This window comes from Oreochromis aureus, linkage group 7 (genome assembly GCF_013358895.1).
Source record: "Oreochromis aureus strain Israel breed Guangdong linkage group 7, ZZ_aureus, whole genome shotgun sequence".
Taxonomy (NCBI): Eukaryota; Metazoa; Chordata; class Actinopteri; order Cichliformes; family Cichlidae; genus Oreochromis; species Oreochromis aureus.
In genome coordinates, this window is record NC_052948.1 from 29,683,922 (window position 1) to 29,696,920 (window position 12,999).

General features: G+C 39.0%; 2 protein-coding genes across 2 annotated transcripts; both read left to right on the top strand.

Annotated features, from left to right (window-relative positions):
* The first annotated feature begins 4,093 nt into the window (after nucleotides 1-4,093).
* LOC120432691 (molybdopterin synthase sulfur carrier subunit) lies at nucleotides 4,094-8,173 on the top strand. Its single transcript, XM_031741071.2, has 3 exons — nucleotides 4,094-4,279; nucleotides 7,832-7,956; nucleotides 8,035-8,173. Exons 1-3 carry the CDS (start codon nucleotides 4,109-4,111, stop codon nucleotides 8,159-8,161), a joined length of 423 nt encoding a protein of 140 aa, XP_031596931.2. The 5' UTR covers nucleotides 4,094-4,108; the 3' UTR covers nucleotides 8,162-8,173.
* On the top strand, nucleotides 8,035-11,134 carry LOC116321281 (molybdopterin synthase catalytic subunit). The gene is made up of 5 exons (XM_031741070.2): nucleotides 8,035-8,173; nucleotides 8,761-8,872; nucleotides 10,240-10,396; nucleotides 10,508-10,631; nucleotides 10,711-11,134. The coding sequence occupies exons 2-5, from the start codon at nucleotides 8,761-8,763 to the stop codon at nucleotides 10,816-10,818; spliced, it is 501 nt and encodes a 166-aa protein (XP_031596930.1). The 5' UTR covers nucleotides 8,035-8,173; the 3' UTR covers nucleotides 10,819-11,134.
* Nucleotides 11,135-12,999: the final 1,865 nt, after the last annotated feature.

The following is a 12,999-nucleotide window of genomic DNA, read 5'->3' on the forward strand; positions in this document are numbered from 1 at the left end:
TGAAAAATGAAGTGATGAATAATGACTTGGAGAGATGGTGTCAGTGCTTTCTTTAGTGATCTCCTGAAGAAAAGAAGCACAGCTCAGCTGTTAGAATGAAAATGGTTTTGTGTCACATCTGAAGGATGATGTGAGGCTGCGTGTCAGGTAAAGGCCCCCAGAGATGACGATCATTATGTGCGCAATTAAATGCAGGAGTTGGCGAATGTTTCTGTGTTTTGTTTATTTACTCCATCATGTTTGCCCGGGCTTTAATATCTCCTGTTTCAGGGCTGGGTCATGAGGTCAGCGAATGAACAACCTTCTGTTTCAAAAAGAGCAGCCAACTAGAAGACCGCTCTCTTGGAATAGGGTGAGATGGAGGCAAATGATCTGCTGTGGCGATCCCTGAAAGGAGCAGGAAGAAGAGCAGTGATTTCTCCCTCTCTCACTCTGATCAAACAGTCTTACTCACCTTTGAAACGCTTCACCTGCGTCTGTCTGTCTGTCTGTGATGTTCTGCTGTCTGTGAAGGTTAGCAGCATTACAGAGCTTCAACCATGGTGACAGCAAGCAAAAAGACACCTGACTACAGGGACACTGTCACAGGAACACGTGCCAAAGAACAAAGATTCCTGTAGCCACTGCAGCAGCAGGTGGACAGTAACTGTTTTATGATGAAGTTTTTCTAAAAATATCCTTAGGCTGACTTTGATAGAAATGACATGGTGTATTTAACCTGTTATTTAGCCGACACGTGCGCTTAGAGGAGCCTACAGCTCTTTGAAGTTGTCTACAACTTTAAAGAAGTGTACATTCTCAGATTTCAGACTGTAAATTTCCAGATTGTTTTATTTTATTTATATAATGTATATAACTCACCCACTTGCTGCACATAATGTCCTTTTTGTATATATCCACTCACTGTATATAATGTTCTCTCCCTTTTTGTACAGTCGAGGAGCGTATCAGGTCACATTTCACTGCGTGTTGTACTTGTATAACTATGCACAAGATAAATGAAGAATCTTGAATCTTGAATCGCATATTTCTGCACGTTGGGGTCATGAAAATCTGTAAAAACTTCATATGTGTGGGCGTGTAAGATTAACATCGCCCGCCATCGGGTTAGGGACCCAGATTGGGTCACACAGAATTGTTGCCTTTTTGTAAAGCTGAAGGGAAAATCTCTGAACAGAAAAAACTGTGTTAAAGGTCAAAGTGAGTGAAGGAGACTTCATCTGAAAAATAACACCTTCGAGTTTCAGAGAATTTTCCTTGATGTGTGGTTAAAATGAAGCAACACCCTGAAGAAAACAGAGGCTTATAAATGTTGATGTAGTTTTTCTTTTTTCATATCTTTAACCGCTTAAAGACCATTTAACTCTGTGAGTACTTGGTCTTGAAAAGAAAGAAAACTGGGCTGTGGTTTATTGTCAAAATGTCTTTTAGGCTGAAGTCAGTTCCTGTTTGGTGTAATAGTAAAGTAAAAGTAAAGTAATAAATAATAAAGTATGACGTTTCTTTAAGATCTGCTGTTTTGATTACTGTTTATATGTTTGTGTTTTTGTCTTGCTGTTATTTCCTGTTTTACTTTATGACTAAAGTAGTTTCATAGTCCTGCTGCTGCCTCGTTGTTAGATCTTTATCATTTGTGGTTTATAGTTGTCACGGCTGCCCGGGGCAGGCCGTGTGGTGTTTGCTGAAAAGGACCCAAAATGCAAAGGCTTTGATGCGAGGGAGCGTTTATTTACAAAGTGGCAAAAACAGGCAATGAGGGACGAGAAGCTACTGAAAAAACCTAAACTTGGAAAATGAGCCCTAATGAGCAAACCTGAAATCATAATGAAACGGGATGTAGTGCAGAGAGATCACCATCACCAACACCATCAAAGGCAGACGAGCCGACCAAGAGCACAGACCGACGACACACAGGAGGGAAGCACAGCTGTTTAGCTGCTGCATCGACCTGTCAGCGCCCTCTGCTGGACAGAAATAAGCATAGAGAATAGATGTAGACTTTATTCATGCCACACAGAAGAAGCCCACTCATGTTACAGATGCACAGAGGTCAGCAAGGAAAAGTGAGTTAGAGATATATCAGTAAAAAAGGAAAAAGTGAAAAAGAAAAATAGTGTACAAATGAAAAAAGCTAGAAAACTATACAATTGTAATTTCTACTCTTTACAAATGGTTATCAGTACCTCTGCGTCCTTTTTACTTCAGACAATCTAATTTTACTTTTCAGAGCAGATTCAAATCTGCAGGGAGACGCTGTGAAGATTAGACAAAGAAAAATAAATACTGATATAAAAACTACAAACTGACTACCAGTGTTGGGCAAGTTACTTTGAAATAGTAATTCAATTATAGTTACTAGTTACTACTTCAAAAAAGTAACTGAGTTAGTAACTGAGTTACAATATTCTAAAAGTAATTAATTACTTGGAAAAGTAACTATTGCGTTACTTAAAAAAAAAACAAAGAACGTTTAACCCTCTGGGGTCCAGGGTGTAATTGGCCATTTTTTTACTACTCTTGATTTTCTCTCCCCATTTTACCTTTAAAAACTATTTACTTTGCCTTGTTTAGTATCATTCTTTTTAGCGCAACCTCACGTGCCTGAATTTACAGTTCTGTTTTCATTTTGTCATACTGTACAACCAGAATTGATCTAAAATCAGACAAAAAACATAAAATCAGAGTAGAAAAAGTTATATTTTTACTGTAACAACCATAAACATGTTTAATGAATCATATTTCATAACTTCAAATGCAAATATTAATTGTCAGTTTTAAAATCCTATGCACAAGTTTTGCAAACAACAAAGTTATTTGCATCCATTTACCTTTTACCCTTTTTTAAATAACCATTTCAAACTATTTAAAGAACAATCAGCTGTTCTTCAATAAGATGCCACACAAATTATTTGTGCCACTCCAAAAAAATCATTTCTGTCCACTATAAAGGAGAACATCACAGCCTGATACCTGCAGGTCTGACAGCAGCAGGTGTATCACTCCTGTTTCTACCTGGAGACAGCAGTCGCCTCATTGTTCTGACACACAACACAAAACTATCCACAACACTACACACTAACTACACAAGACAACACATTAACTACACACTCCAAACACGCTAAACGTCACAAATCTCACATCTCAAAACTCGCTCTCTCTCTTTTCCTGCTCTCTCTCTCTCTCTCTCTCGCCGTCACTCCTAAAACTTTTTTTTGTTTTGTTTTTTTGCTCATAAGCAGAGAGTGCTTGCTAGCGCTAACGTGGCGAAACTATTGAGGAAAAAACGCCGCATATATATTGTTTATCATATCTGGTTTTACGTGGTCTATCGACACAATTTAAAAACTGGCACCTTGTTGCTTTGTCTTTAAGTGGTCGTGTGATTAACTTACCACGACTACTTTATTCTACCTCAGTCAAACAGCAGCACTCATGCGATTGTTTTGCCTCCTTAGCTCCAGGTGTTGTGCTAGACAGTGATCGTTCGTGATTACCGTCCGCGGGAGCGCGCAGCTGCTTAAAGCTGTAGCGTCCAGATTACTTACAGCTACTTCCGTGCAGCTGATATAAGATGCGGTAAGCTGAACACAGCTTCAACCGTCTGTTTGTTGAAAAATAGTAACGGACCGCGTTACCTTGTTAGTAACTGTAACGCCGTTGTAACGATAGGAATAGTAATTAGTTAGATTACTCGTTACTGAAAAAAGTAACGCCGTTAGTAACGCCGTTACTTGTAACGCCGTTATTCCCATCACTGCTGACTACACAGTGACCATATTTTTGCACGTGTGTTTGGGTTACTTGGGTCATTTACTGGGTAAATGAACTTGCACGTCTGAGGCTTGGGCTGGTGGAGAGAAATTGCCTGAAGCGAGGGAGCTGAAGAGTCTCAGCATCTTCACACTGAAGGTGGATTAATGTGGTGCTCAGGTGAAAGTTGGAGCTTCCTTTGGAGGTTTTCCAGGTACGTCCAACTGGGATGAGAGTCTGGATGCCGAATCTGGCCTGAGGACTCCTCGGGATCTTCCAGGAGCTCTAGTACAGAGAAATGTGATGAGTCTGAGCCTCAGCGCAGTGGCACACCCGCACCTCCATCAGGACAAGCTCCATGTTCCTATCCACACCTGCAGGTGGCAGCATTGCAGTTCTGTGCTACTTGCAGGCCGCTCATGAAGCTGAAGAGGAAGAAGCGGAAAGGAAACGCGTTTCTCCTGCTCACCAACAGCTGCAAACTTTCCTCACATGCTCGAGCTCTGCACGTTTCTTCATGACGGCGCAGGTAAGTCATCTCTCACCTGTGCGAGTTTTCTGACGTCACGCCGCGCTGACTGTATCACATTTACCTGTCAGATAAACAGAAGTTCAGTCCAGCTGCAGGAAACAAAGATTCAAACAAAACTCAGGCACGTGATCAGGAACTGAAGCCGAACTGAAGCCGAACTCCGGCTGATGTCACAATGACGTAATCAGCGCCTGTTTGGACGGAAAAGCGTCTGTTTGGCGTGAAAAATGTTCAGATTCGATGTTTTTCAAACGGACTTATGCAGGAGAACAAAGGGCGCCATGACTAATCAGCAGGAAAAGGTTAATAAAACAACGAAACGCACGTGGAGGTCAAACTTGACCCTCCAAAAGGCTCCGCCCCCTTTCAACCAGCACACCTGCGGTGGTGTCTGTCCTCCGTGTGTCTGCAGGTCTGCGCTGATTGTGGTGTTAGAAAAATATCTGGAGATGAAGGGAGAGGATTAAAAGGATGAAGACCCAAAACTAGTTAATTGAATATTTTATCAGGTTATGTTGAGGGGAAAAACATATCTGGTAAAAAGTTGTAACATTTAGTATTTTTAGGAGTTTTACATGTTTTTAACGAAACTGTCATTAATATTTAAACCATTTCTAATATTTAAAAACATCTAAAGCATTAAAGTTATTTATTCTTCTGTTGTCGGTACAATAAGACGCCTGGTGTTGGGTATCTGCTGACCTGAATGAATCTAAATCTGACCTAGATAGGTCAGTGATTCTTGAGATAAGGGACAAAACATGTCCACCAGATAAAACCCAATTTTGGGGTTAAAAATATGCATACAAGTGTTAACCCAACTGACTAAAAGACAAACCAAGGCAATGTTTATACAACAAAAGTATGATTTTGCATTTTTTTATACATATATATTTATTTTAAATGGTACAATACATTACCAGTACCCTAAAAATCCATTGTCCAGAAGCAGGTGTGATAATATTAAAATACAGAAAAAAATAAACATAAGATAAGATAAAACTTTATTAATGGGTTCCTCTGGGAAATTCGGTTTCCAATAGCACAGCACCGACAGAAGTTACAGAACGTGAGCAGAATATTATATATACACATATATAAATACAGAGACATATATAAATAAAATATACGAAAGGGATAAATAGAATAAATAGGAATAAGAATACAAGGGAATTGCACATTTCAAGTATTGAAGTCTATTGCACCGTTGACTATTAACAAAAAGTATTGCACAAAAAGTATAAAGGTTGTTAAGGTTTAATGGTCATTTTGAAAGAAATAATATCTTGTTTTCTACTAGTGTCTCACCACAGATTTGTGTCACCACTGTCAGATTTGTGTCAGCACCTTGTCAACTCCATAATATGGATTTTTTGTTTATTTTTCTCTTTTGGAGAACCATATATTTTCCTCCCTCATGATCTTCCAACAAAAATAAGTAATTTTCTCAATAAATGTGTAATTTGCATGCTGCTAAATATGATTGTTTCTTATAGAGATTAAATACCAGCTTCTGAAAATATGTATGACTGTAACTCTAATAATAAAAAGCCAAAACAATCTTACTTTTAAACGTGGTATAATTACTTTGAAAACATATGTGCATAAACAGTAGAACAGAGAAGCTGCTAACAGTCAAAATAGCTGAAACAACTTAAATTAAAATATATATTTTTGCATTTCTTTGTGTCTGACAGTGTTGACAAAAACCTTGCACTTCTTCAGCAAAAACATAAATTATTAAAAAATGTTACACCTGGGAGATTGTACCAAAACACGGTGAGACAGCCAAAACTTTATGTAACAATAACATGTAAATATGTTTTTGAAAAATCAAAAAATATATTTTAGAAAATTAAAACCTGTTTTGTCCCTAATCTCAGGAATCACTGAGGTGTTTGATCACTTCCAGGAACATGCATGTCCTGAATGCCTCTGTGTTCTGTCCTCCCTCCTGCTGCTGAACACACAACAATGTAGAAGTGAATACAGTAGAATGAGTCATGTTCAGACATCCGAGCTGCACTGAATAAATAAACACGTCTGTAACAGTTTTGGTAAACGTCAAAGGCCTAATGTGATTTTTAACTTTAATTTTCAGGCTCATTTATAATTGAAGCTAATTTTAAAAGAAATAAAGAAAATGTTCCTTCAGGATCAGCGCCTTTAAAGGGTGGATTGGATAAAGGGACTTTACTATTATTATTACACTATTATTTAAAAAAGTGTCAGCACTCAGTTTCAAGATTACATGAGAGTCAGTCCTTTATTATTACTAAACCTGATCTCTGGGCCACCTTTATAAGATACACAGCATATTTATGGATAAACAAGCTACTTTAAACCAGTATACATAATTACAAAGATGTATACAAAGTACACCTCAGAGAAATGTAGCCACAGGTGTAAAGCTCACGGTGAGGGTAGAAAATTCCCAACACGTTTCCATTTGTTTTGCAGTTTTTGAGTTTGTCATGCTTTAAGATGAGCTGCACAGGCTGGAGAATGATCTCTTCAGAGAGGCATGACGGGTATTTCCCCGAGTCTGGGCTACACAGGCTCGGCCACTCTGGCCTCCTCAGTCATGCTGGTTACCACGAATTCAACTGAGCTTGAAGTCTGTGGGTGTTTAACTTTTTCATGACCAAACTGTATGAATTAATTTGATTTACAGTTGATGGGTATCAGTAGAAATCAGCTGAAGGCCACATTGACTTTATTGGATGAGCCTTGACCCCTGTTTATGTTTTTATGATGCTTCTTTAGAGAAACTCTCAGAATTTTTAATAAATCTGGGGAATTAATGAGTTAAGAGGGTATTTAAGGGGGAAAAAAAGACAAGTCTTAAAAAAAAATATATATATTTAGTATTTGGGGGGATAAAGTATGTAATTAATTCAGAATGACAGTTTTTGGTTAAAAACAAACATTTACTAAAATGATTTTTTAAAAAGCCAAAAAACCTGCAAAAAGTCAGAATTTTATGGTTAAAAACTGAGTTTGATGTAAATATCTTCCACCATCATTCATTATCAGCCGTCATGATGATGAGGAGGAGGACGAAGTCTTCATCGTGTCCCCAAACACAAACAGGAAGCAGTTTGAGTTTTCCTGTGTTAGCAGAAACGTACATGGTGATGATTGGAAAATTATCAGGAATGCTTTGATCCTAAAGCTTTTTGATGTTTTCTATCCAATAAACACATGAACAGATTTCCCAGACGTTTGACATGTGCAGTGTTGTGTGTTCCTGTTCATGGTTTCCTGGGACATGTAGCTTCAGCATTACACCACAGTATTGTAAAGAAAGTCTTCTGTTTGAGCTGGAAAATTCAATTTTCAGCTTCATGTGATTGAAAAACATCTTTTAATGAAGTTCCTGTTTTATTATGAAGCACATTTTTGACACAAAATCTGTGAGCTTCAGATAAATAAAAAAACAAAAACAAACTCCACACAGGAAACAGGAAGTTTGAATCCCTGAGAAAGACTCAGGACTCGCTGTTTAATGTGAAATGCTCTGATGGATTCATAGTTTTTCTCCTTCAGGTGTGCGTGTTGTACTTCGCTAAAAGCGTCGAGCTGACGGGTGTGAAGGAAGAGAAGACTGTTGCCGTGCCAACACCAATCAGCAGCCACGACCTTTGGAAGCTGTTGGTACAGCGGCACCCAAGGTAAGAGGGGCGGGCGGGGGGGCACACATAAACACGCGTGTGAAGACGAGTCAGCATCTAACACGTTTGTGTGTCCAGACTGTGTACGCTGCAGGACGGTGTTGTGTTGGCAGTGCGTCAGGAGTACGTTCCCATCGGCGACCAGGTGCTGACTCTGGGAGACGGAGACGAAGTCGCTGTAGTGCCGCCACTCAGCGGGGGCTAGAGACTCGAGACTGTAAGTAATTACTGATCAGAGATTAAGAAAAAGGTCCATGTCAGATATTTGCTCCTTCTTCACTTCCTGTTTCACTGCACAATTTAAAAATAAAAGTATATTTTCCTGTTGTGACTTTAAATCCAATAAATTCATGATAAAGAGTTGACAAAAGTTGCCACCGTGCCAGGGCAGCACGATAGTTAGCACTGTTGCCGCACAGCAAGAAGGTCCTGAGTTCAATTCCACCAACAGGCCGGGGTCTTTCTGTGTGGAGTTTGCATGTTCTCCCCGTGATTGCGTGGGCTCTCTCCGGGTACTCTGGCTTCCTCCCACAGTCCGCAGACATGCAGTTAGTGGGGATAGGTTAATGGATCAATCCAAATTCCCTTACATAGGTGTGAATGCAGGCGTGAATGTGAGTGCAAATGGTTGTCTGTCTCTGTGTCTCTATTAGCCCTGCGACAGGGTGTACCCCGCCTCTCGCCCTACGACAGCTGGGATAGGCTTCAGCGCCCCCCCGCGACCCTGAAAAGGATAAGCGGAAGCAAATGGATGGATGGAGTCGACAAAAGTTTAATCTAAACTGCATTTTTTTTTTTCCAAAGATGTCGAAGGGACTGAGAGATGTCTTCAAGCTGAGCCATGATTGGCTCTCTGTGCAGGAAGTGGTCGATGCTGTCAGCAGCCCTTCCTGTGGAGCCATTTCAGTGTTTATAGGTTTGTTCCCATTTACTTTATTGTGGGGTGTTTACTTTACAATATAAAGCATCTTTGATTTGGCGTTATATAAATAAAATGTAACAGCATTATTGAGTTAGTATCACATTTGTTTTATGGTGATTATTTGGTTTGATTTTTATTTATGTGTACAAATGATGGATCACTGAATATTCTGAGGAAGAAGTTCTATTTCAGTGAAATGGAATCATTTTTAGAATTGAAAAAGTCAAAATGAAATATGACTCTAACTGAAAACATGAAAAATGTACTTATTTTTAAAATATTTATTTAGTTAAATTATTTTCAATTTGAATTGTTCGATCTTTGTACAAATACTCTAGAAATAAATGGCAATATATCACATTTCTAAACTTTTTAGGTTTTTAAATATTTTAGAGGAAAATAAGTCAGAAGCATTTGATGAAGAGGAAAGTGAGATATTTAATATAGATTGTTGATGCAAAGTGTCAAATGCTGCAGAGGAAAAGAAAATCTGGGATTTTGATAAAATATTTAAAATTTTACTTCTTAGAATTACTTCTAATTATTATCTTCTCAGTTTTCCTTCAAATATTTTACATCTGTGTACAGGCATTTTAGAAAAATAAAAGCTGACTTTTTATTTATTGTTCCAATACAGCATTTTAACATTTCAGGGAAAATTGTGTGAAATGTCAGTATTTAAGAAAGAAGTAAAAGTAAAAAAAAATAAATTTGATGACAAAGCTGGAGTTTTATTATTTTAAGAAGCTCTTCTAGTTATTTTATTTAAAGAAAATCAAAGAAAGTATGTTTTATACTATTATTTTTCTAAAGTAATACATTACAGGGTAGTGCTTTACAATAACTGAAGTATTTGTTGCAAAACCCAGATAAAAATACTTTACTTAAAAATAACATCTTGTTGCTATGTCATTTTAAATCGGTTGTGTGATTTGGACACGGCGAGTCCGTCGACCCCGGTGGGTTAAAATACTCAGCTTTTATTTCTGAAACACAACAGACAGATTTACTGCTCAGTCTTAATATTTTCTACAATTATTGTCCAAAAGTATTATTATTGTTTTGTAATTAAAGTACAAAAAATTATATAGAGGTTTGTTAAAGCACCTGATCAACAACCAGTATCAGTAACAGCAATGAGTAGTCCTTTTGACATCTAGCTGCTCCTCACTGTGCATCAGACTACAAAGAGCTGTTTAGTGGTTCAGGACCAGGTGTCGGTGAGGGGGAAGGCATGAGTCCTCACATGGCTGGCTATACAAACTTTTGTTTGTGTGTGTGTGTGTGCGTGTGTGTGTGTGTGTGTGTGTGTGTGTGTGTGTGTGTGTGTGCGCGCGCGTGCGTACTATGCGTGTGCACAGGTACAACTCGCGAGGATGAGGCAGACAGCAGGAAGGTGGTTGGACTGGAGTATGAGGCATATGAGCCCATGGCCCAATCAGAGTTCAACAAGCTGTGTGCTGACATCAGAGCACGCTGGCAAAGCGTGACACACATCTGCGTCCACCACAGGCTCGGGTGAGGGCGCTAACATGCTAACTGTGGCAGGTTCGGGGGGGGGGGGCATGCAGGTGTTACATTTGTTTTTTAACTTAAATAAAAAACATGACACATAGCTTCCCCCATCAGGTGGGTAAAGGTGGGCGACGCCAGTGTTGTCATGGCGATCTCATCCCCTCACCGCCATGACGGCCAGCAGGCGATCCAGCACTGCATCAGCCAGTTGAAGGCTAATGTCCCCATTTGGAAAAAGGTGAGACGTCAGAGCCAGTCTTATCAGCTCGATCGATGCAGCATTCAATGATTATTGATTGTGTGCTTGTGATCAACAGGAAGTTTATGACACGCAGGAGGCGAACTGGAAGGAGAACGCCGAGTGTTCATGGTCCACTCAGAAGAAACCTCCAGAAAACACATTGTCTGAGGGAAAACCTGAATAAAAAAAATGTGATAAAACACAGATACTTGTGGTGGGTGGAGCCATAATTATGTGTTTAGATTATTTGGAGTTTAACTCTTAATTCTCTTCATTTAAAACACAATATTTTAAAAAAAACTAATTATCATGTAACACTTAAAACATGTTTTAAATTTATATTTTTGTGTTGACTGAGTCTGATGGTCACGTTAATTTTTTGGTGCTAAGATACTAAATGCTAGATACTAAATGTACGAATGCTGTAAAATCTTCCAAAATGAACTAAAACCATCATCAGAATGTGAAGAAAAAACTGCTGTAAAACTTTGTGTCCAAAACATCTGTGTGTTATTTTGAAGAGCTATCAACTTGAAGGTAAAGCGTGTCTGTGCTGTCATTTGATGTGATACCAATTTATACCACAAGGTGGAGCAGTGATTAAGGTTAAATCTGTGTAACCTTGAGTAAACCAGGTAAGTCATGAGATTATATTTGTATCTACAGTGGAAGGTTGGGAAAGGTAAATGTTGGGGAGATGGAGGATCCGAAGCTGTAATAAAGGTTAAATAAATAAGAGCAGTGCACACACCTGCTGAAGAAATGCTGCCCTCTGGTGGTAACATTTTAATCTGAACTTTGCAGTTAAGATGAAACTGAGAAACATCATCTTCCTCTGGATGAAGACAAGCACCCAGGTTTAAAGATTTCTCCGTCCACGTGAGGAGGTTCAGTCCGGTGTGCTGGTGTTCCAGCAGGAAGCAGGGCGTCTGGTTCACGCACAAAATATGAACCAAAAATTCCTGCAAGTGCTCAACGTGAACTAGAAAGAGGACAAAAGGCTGAAAATCTGATAAGATCTGAACTGCTGTGCTTCGAGGTGAAGATTTGTTCCTGTCAGTTTACTGATTAATCTGAAGATGTTTCCTGCCCTCGTTATCGGGCGTCAAACAGACGCGATGCAGACTTCGTAAAAAAACATTTTACAAATACTCACATGTGTGACGTAAATGATTGGACTTATCGTAGATTAATTGGTTTCTCAAACAAAAGGGATAAAAATGCCCTGATATCAGTCGTCACCTCTGAAACCAGGAGATCATAAAGAGAGCAGAAGGTCTGAATGTTTGACTCAGCAAAGAAAATATTAACTGTCGGGAGTTTAGAATAATCATTCATGTCCCTGCAGGCACTCCTGTAGTGAGATAAGATCACGATCGGCTACAGAGGCGGAGTGTATCTGTATGTGAATCATGTTTGGGATTGTGTCAAACAATCAAATCTCCAGTGAAACCAACAACGTCATCCAAGAAGCTTAAGAAATCTAGAGCACGCGCGGTCACCAGAGATAAAAACAAAAGGACATGAAGTAAAGCGTGTAACACTGAACCAGATAATAAATCTGCACAACAGCTGTAGCTCACACTCTGGCATTCAGCACACCAGCTGCATTTTACCAAAGTGGAACAAAGTTTATGAGATTTATAAGTACAGGAAAAACTCATTTAAACCTCTGTCAGAATCATGGTAAGAGTTTGAGTTCCACGGAAGAAAAAAGCTCTTAAGATGTTATTTTTGGACAGAATATTACATTTGTATATCCAGTTACTATGTCCCAATTCAGTTTATTATTCAGGGTTAATCTGTCTTCTGGAAGGGTAACCATGTCACTGTGTTGTATTCCAGATTATGTTAAACTGATGCTTGTTCTTTCTTACGTGAGTAAAGATGTTTGCTCCACAACAAAATGCAGGAAATGTAAATTATGGAGTAAAATTTCAGCAGAATGCAGGAGATAACATTTCTGTGTCTTTAAATTTTCATGTTTCCTCAAACGAAACCTGATCTCTACCCTTCAGTGATTCACTCTTTCCTTCACTGGCTGTGTGTGAAAAGTAGTAGACATTCAAGTTACCTGCTCAGGTGATCAAACTTAACAGCCTCTGAACCTGTTGAGTCACCCGATGAAGGTGAAACTAGACTTCTTTTTTTGTAAAGAAAAGGTTTCCACAGGTCATCACCTCTCATTTCACCCATTGCTAAATGTCTCAGGAAAATGAAGCAAGCATTGGGTTGCTGTGACTGACCTGATCAGGTAATGCATGCCTGTTTCTCACAAGAGCCCGAGAAGCCTTTACATTGATCATTAAATGATCCTTCACCTTTTATCTAACCTTTTTTAATATGTTCAGAGGATCACATGGCC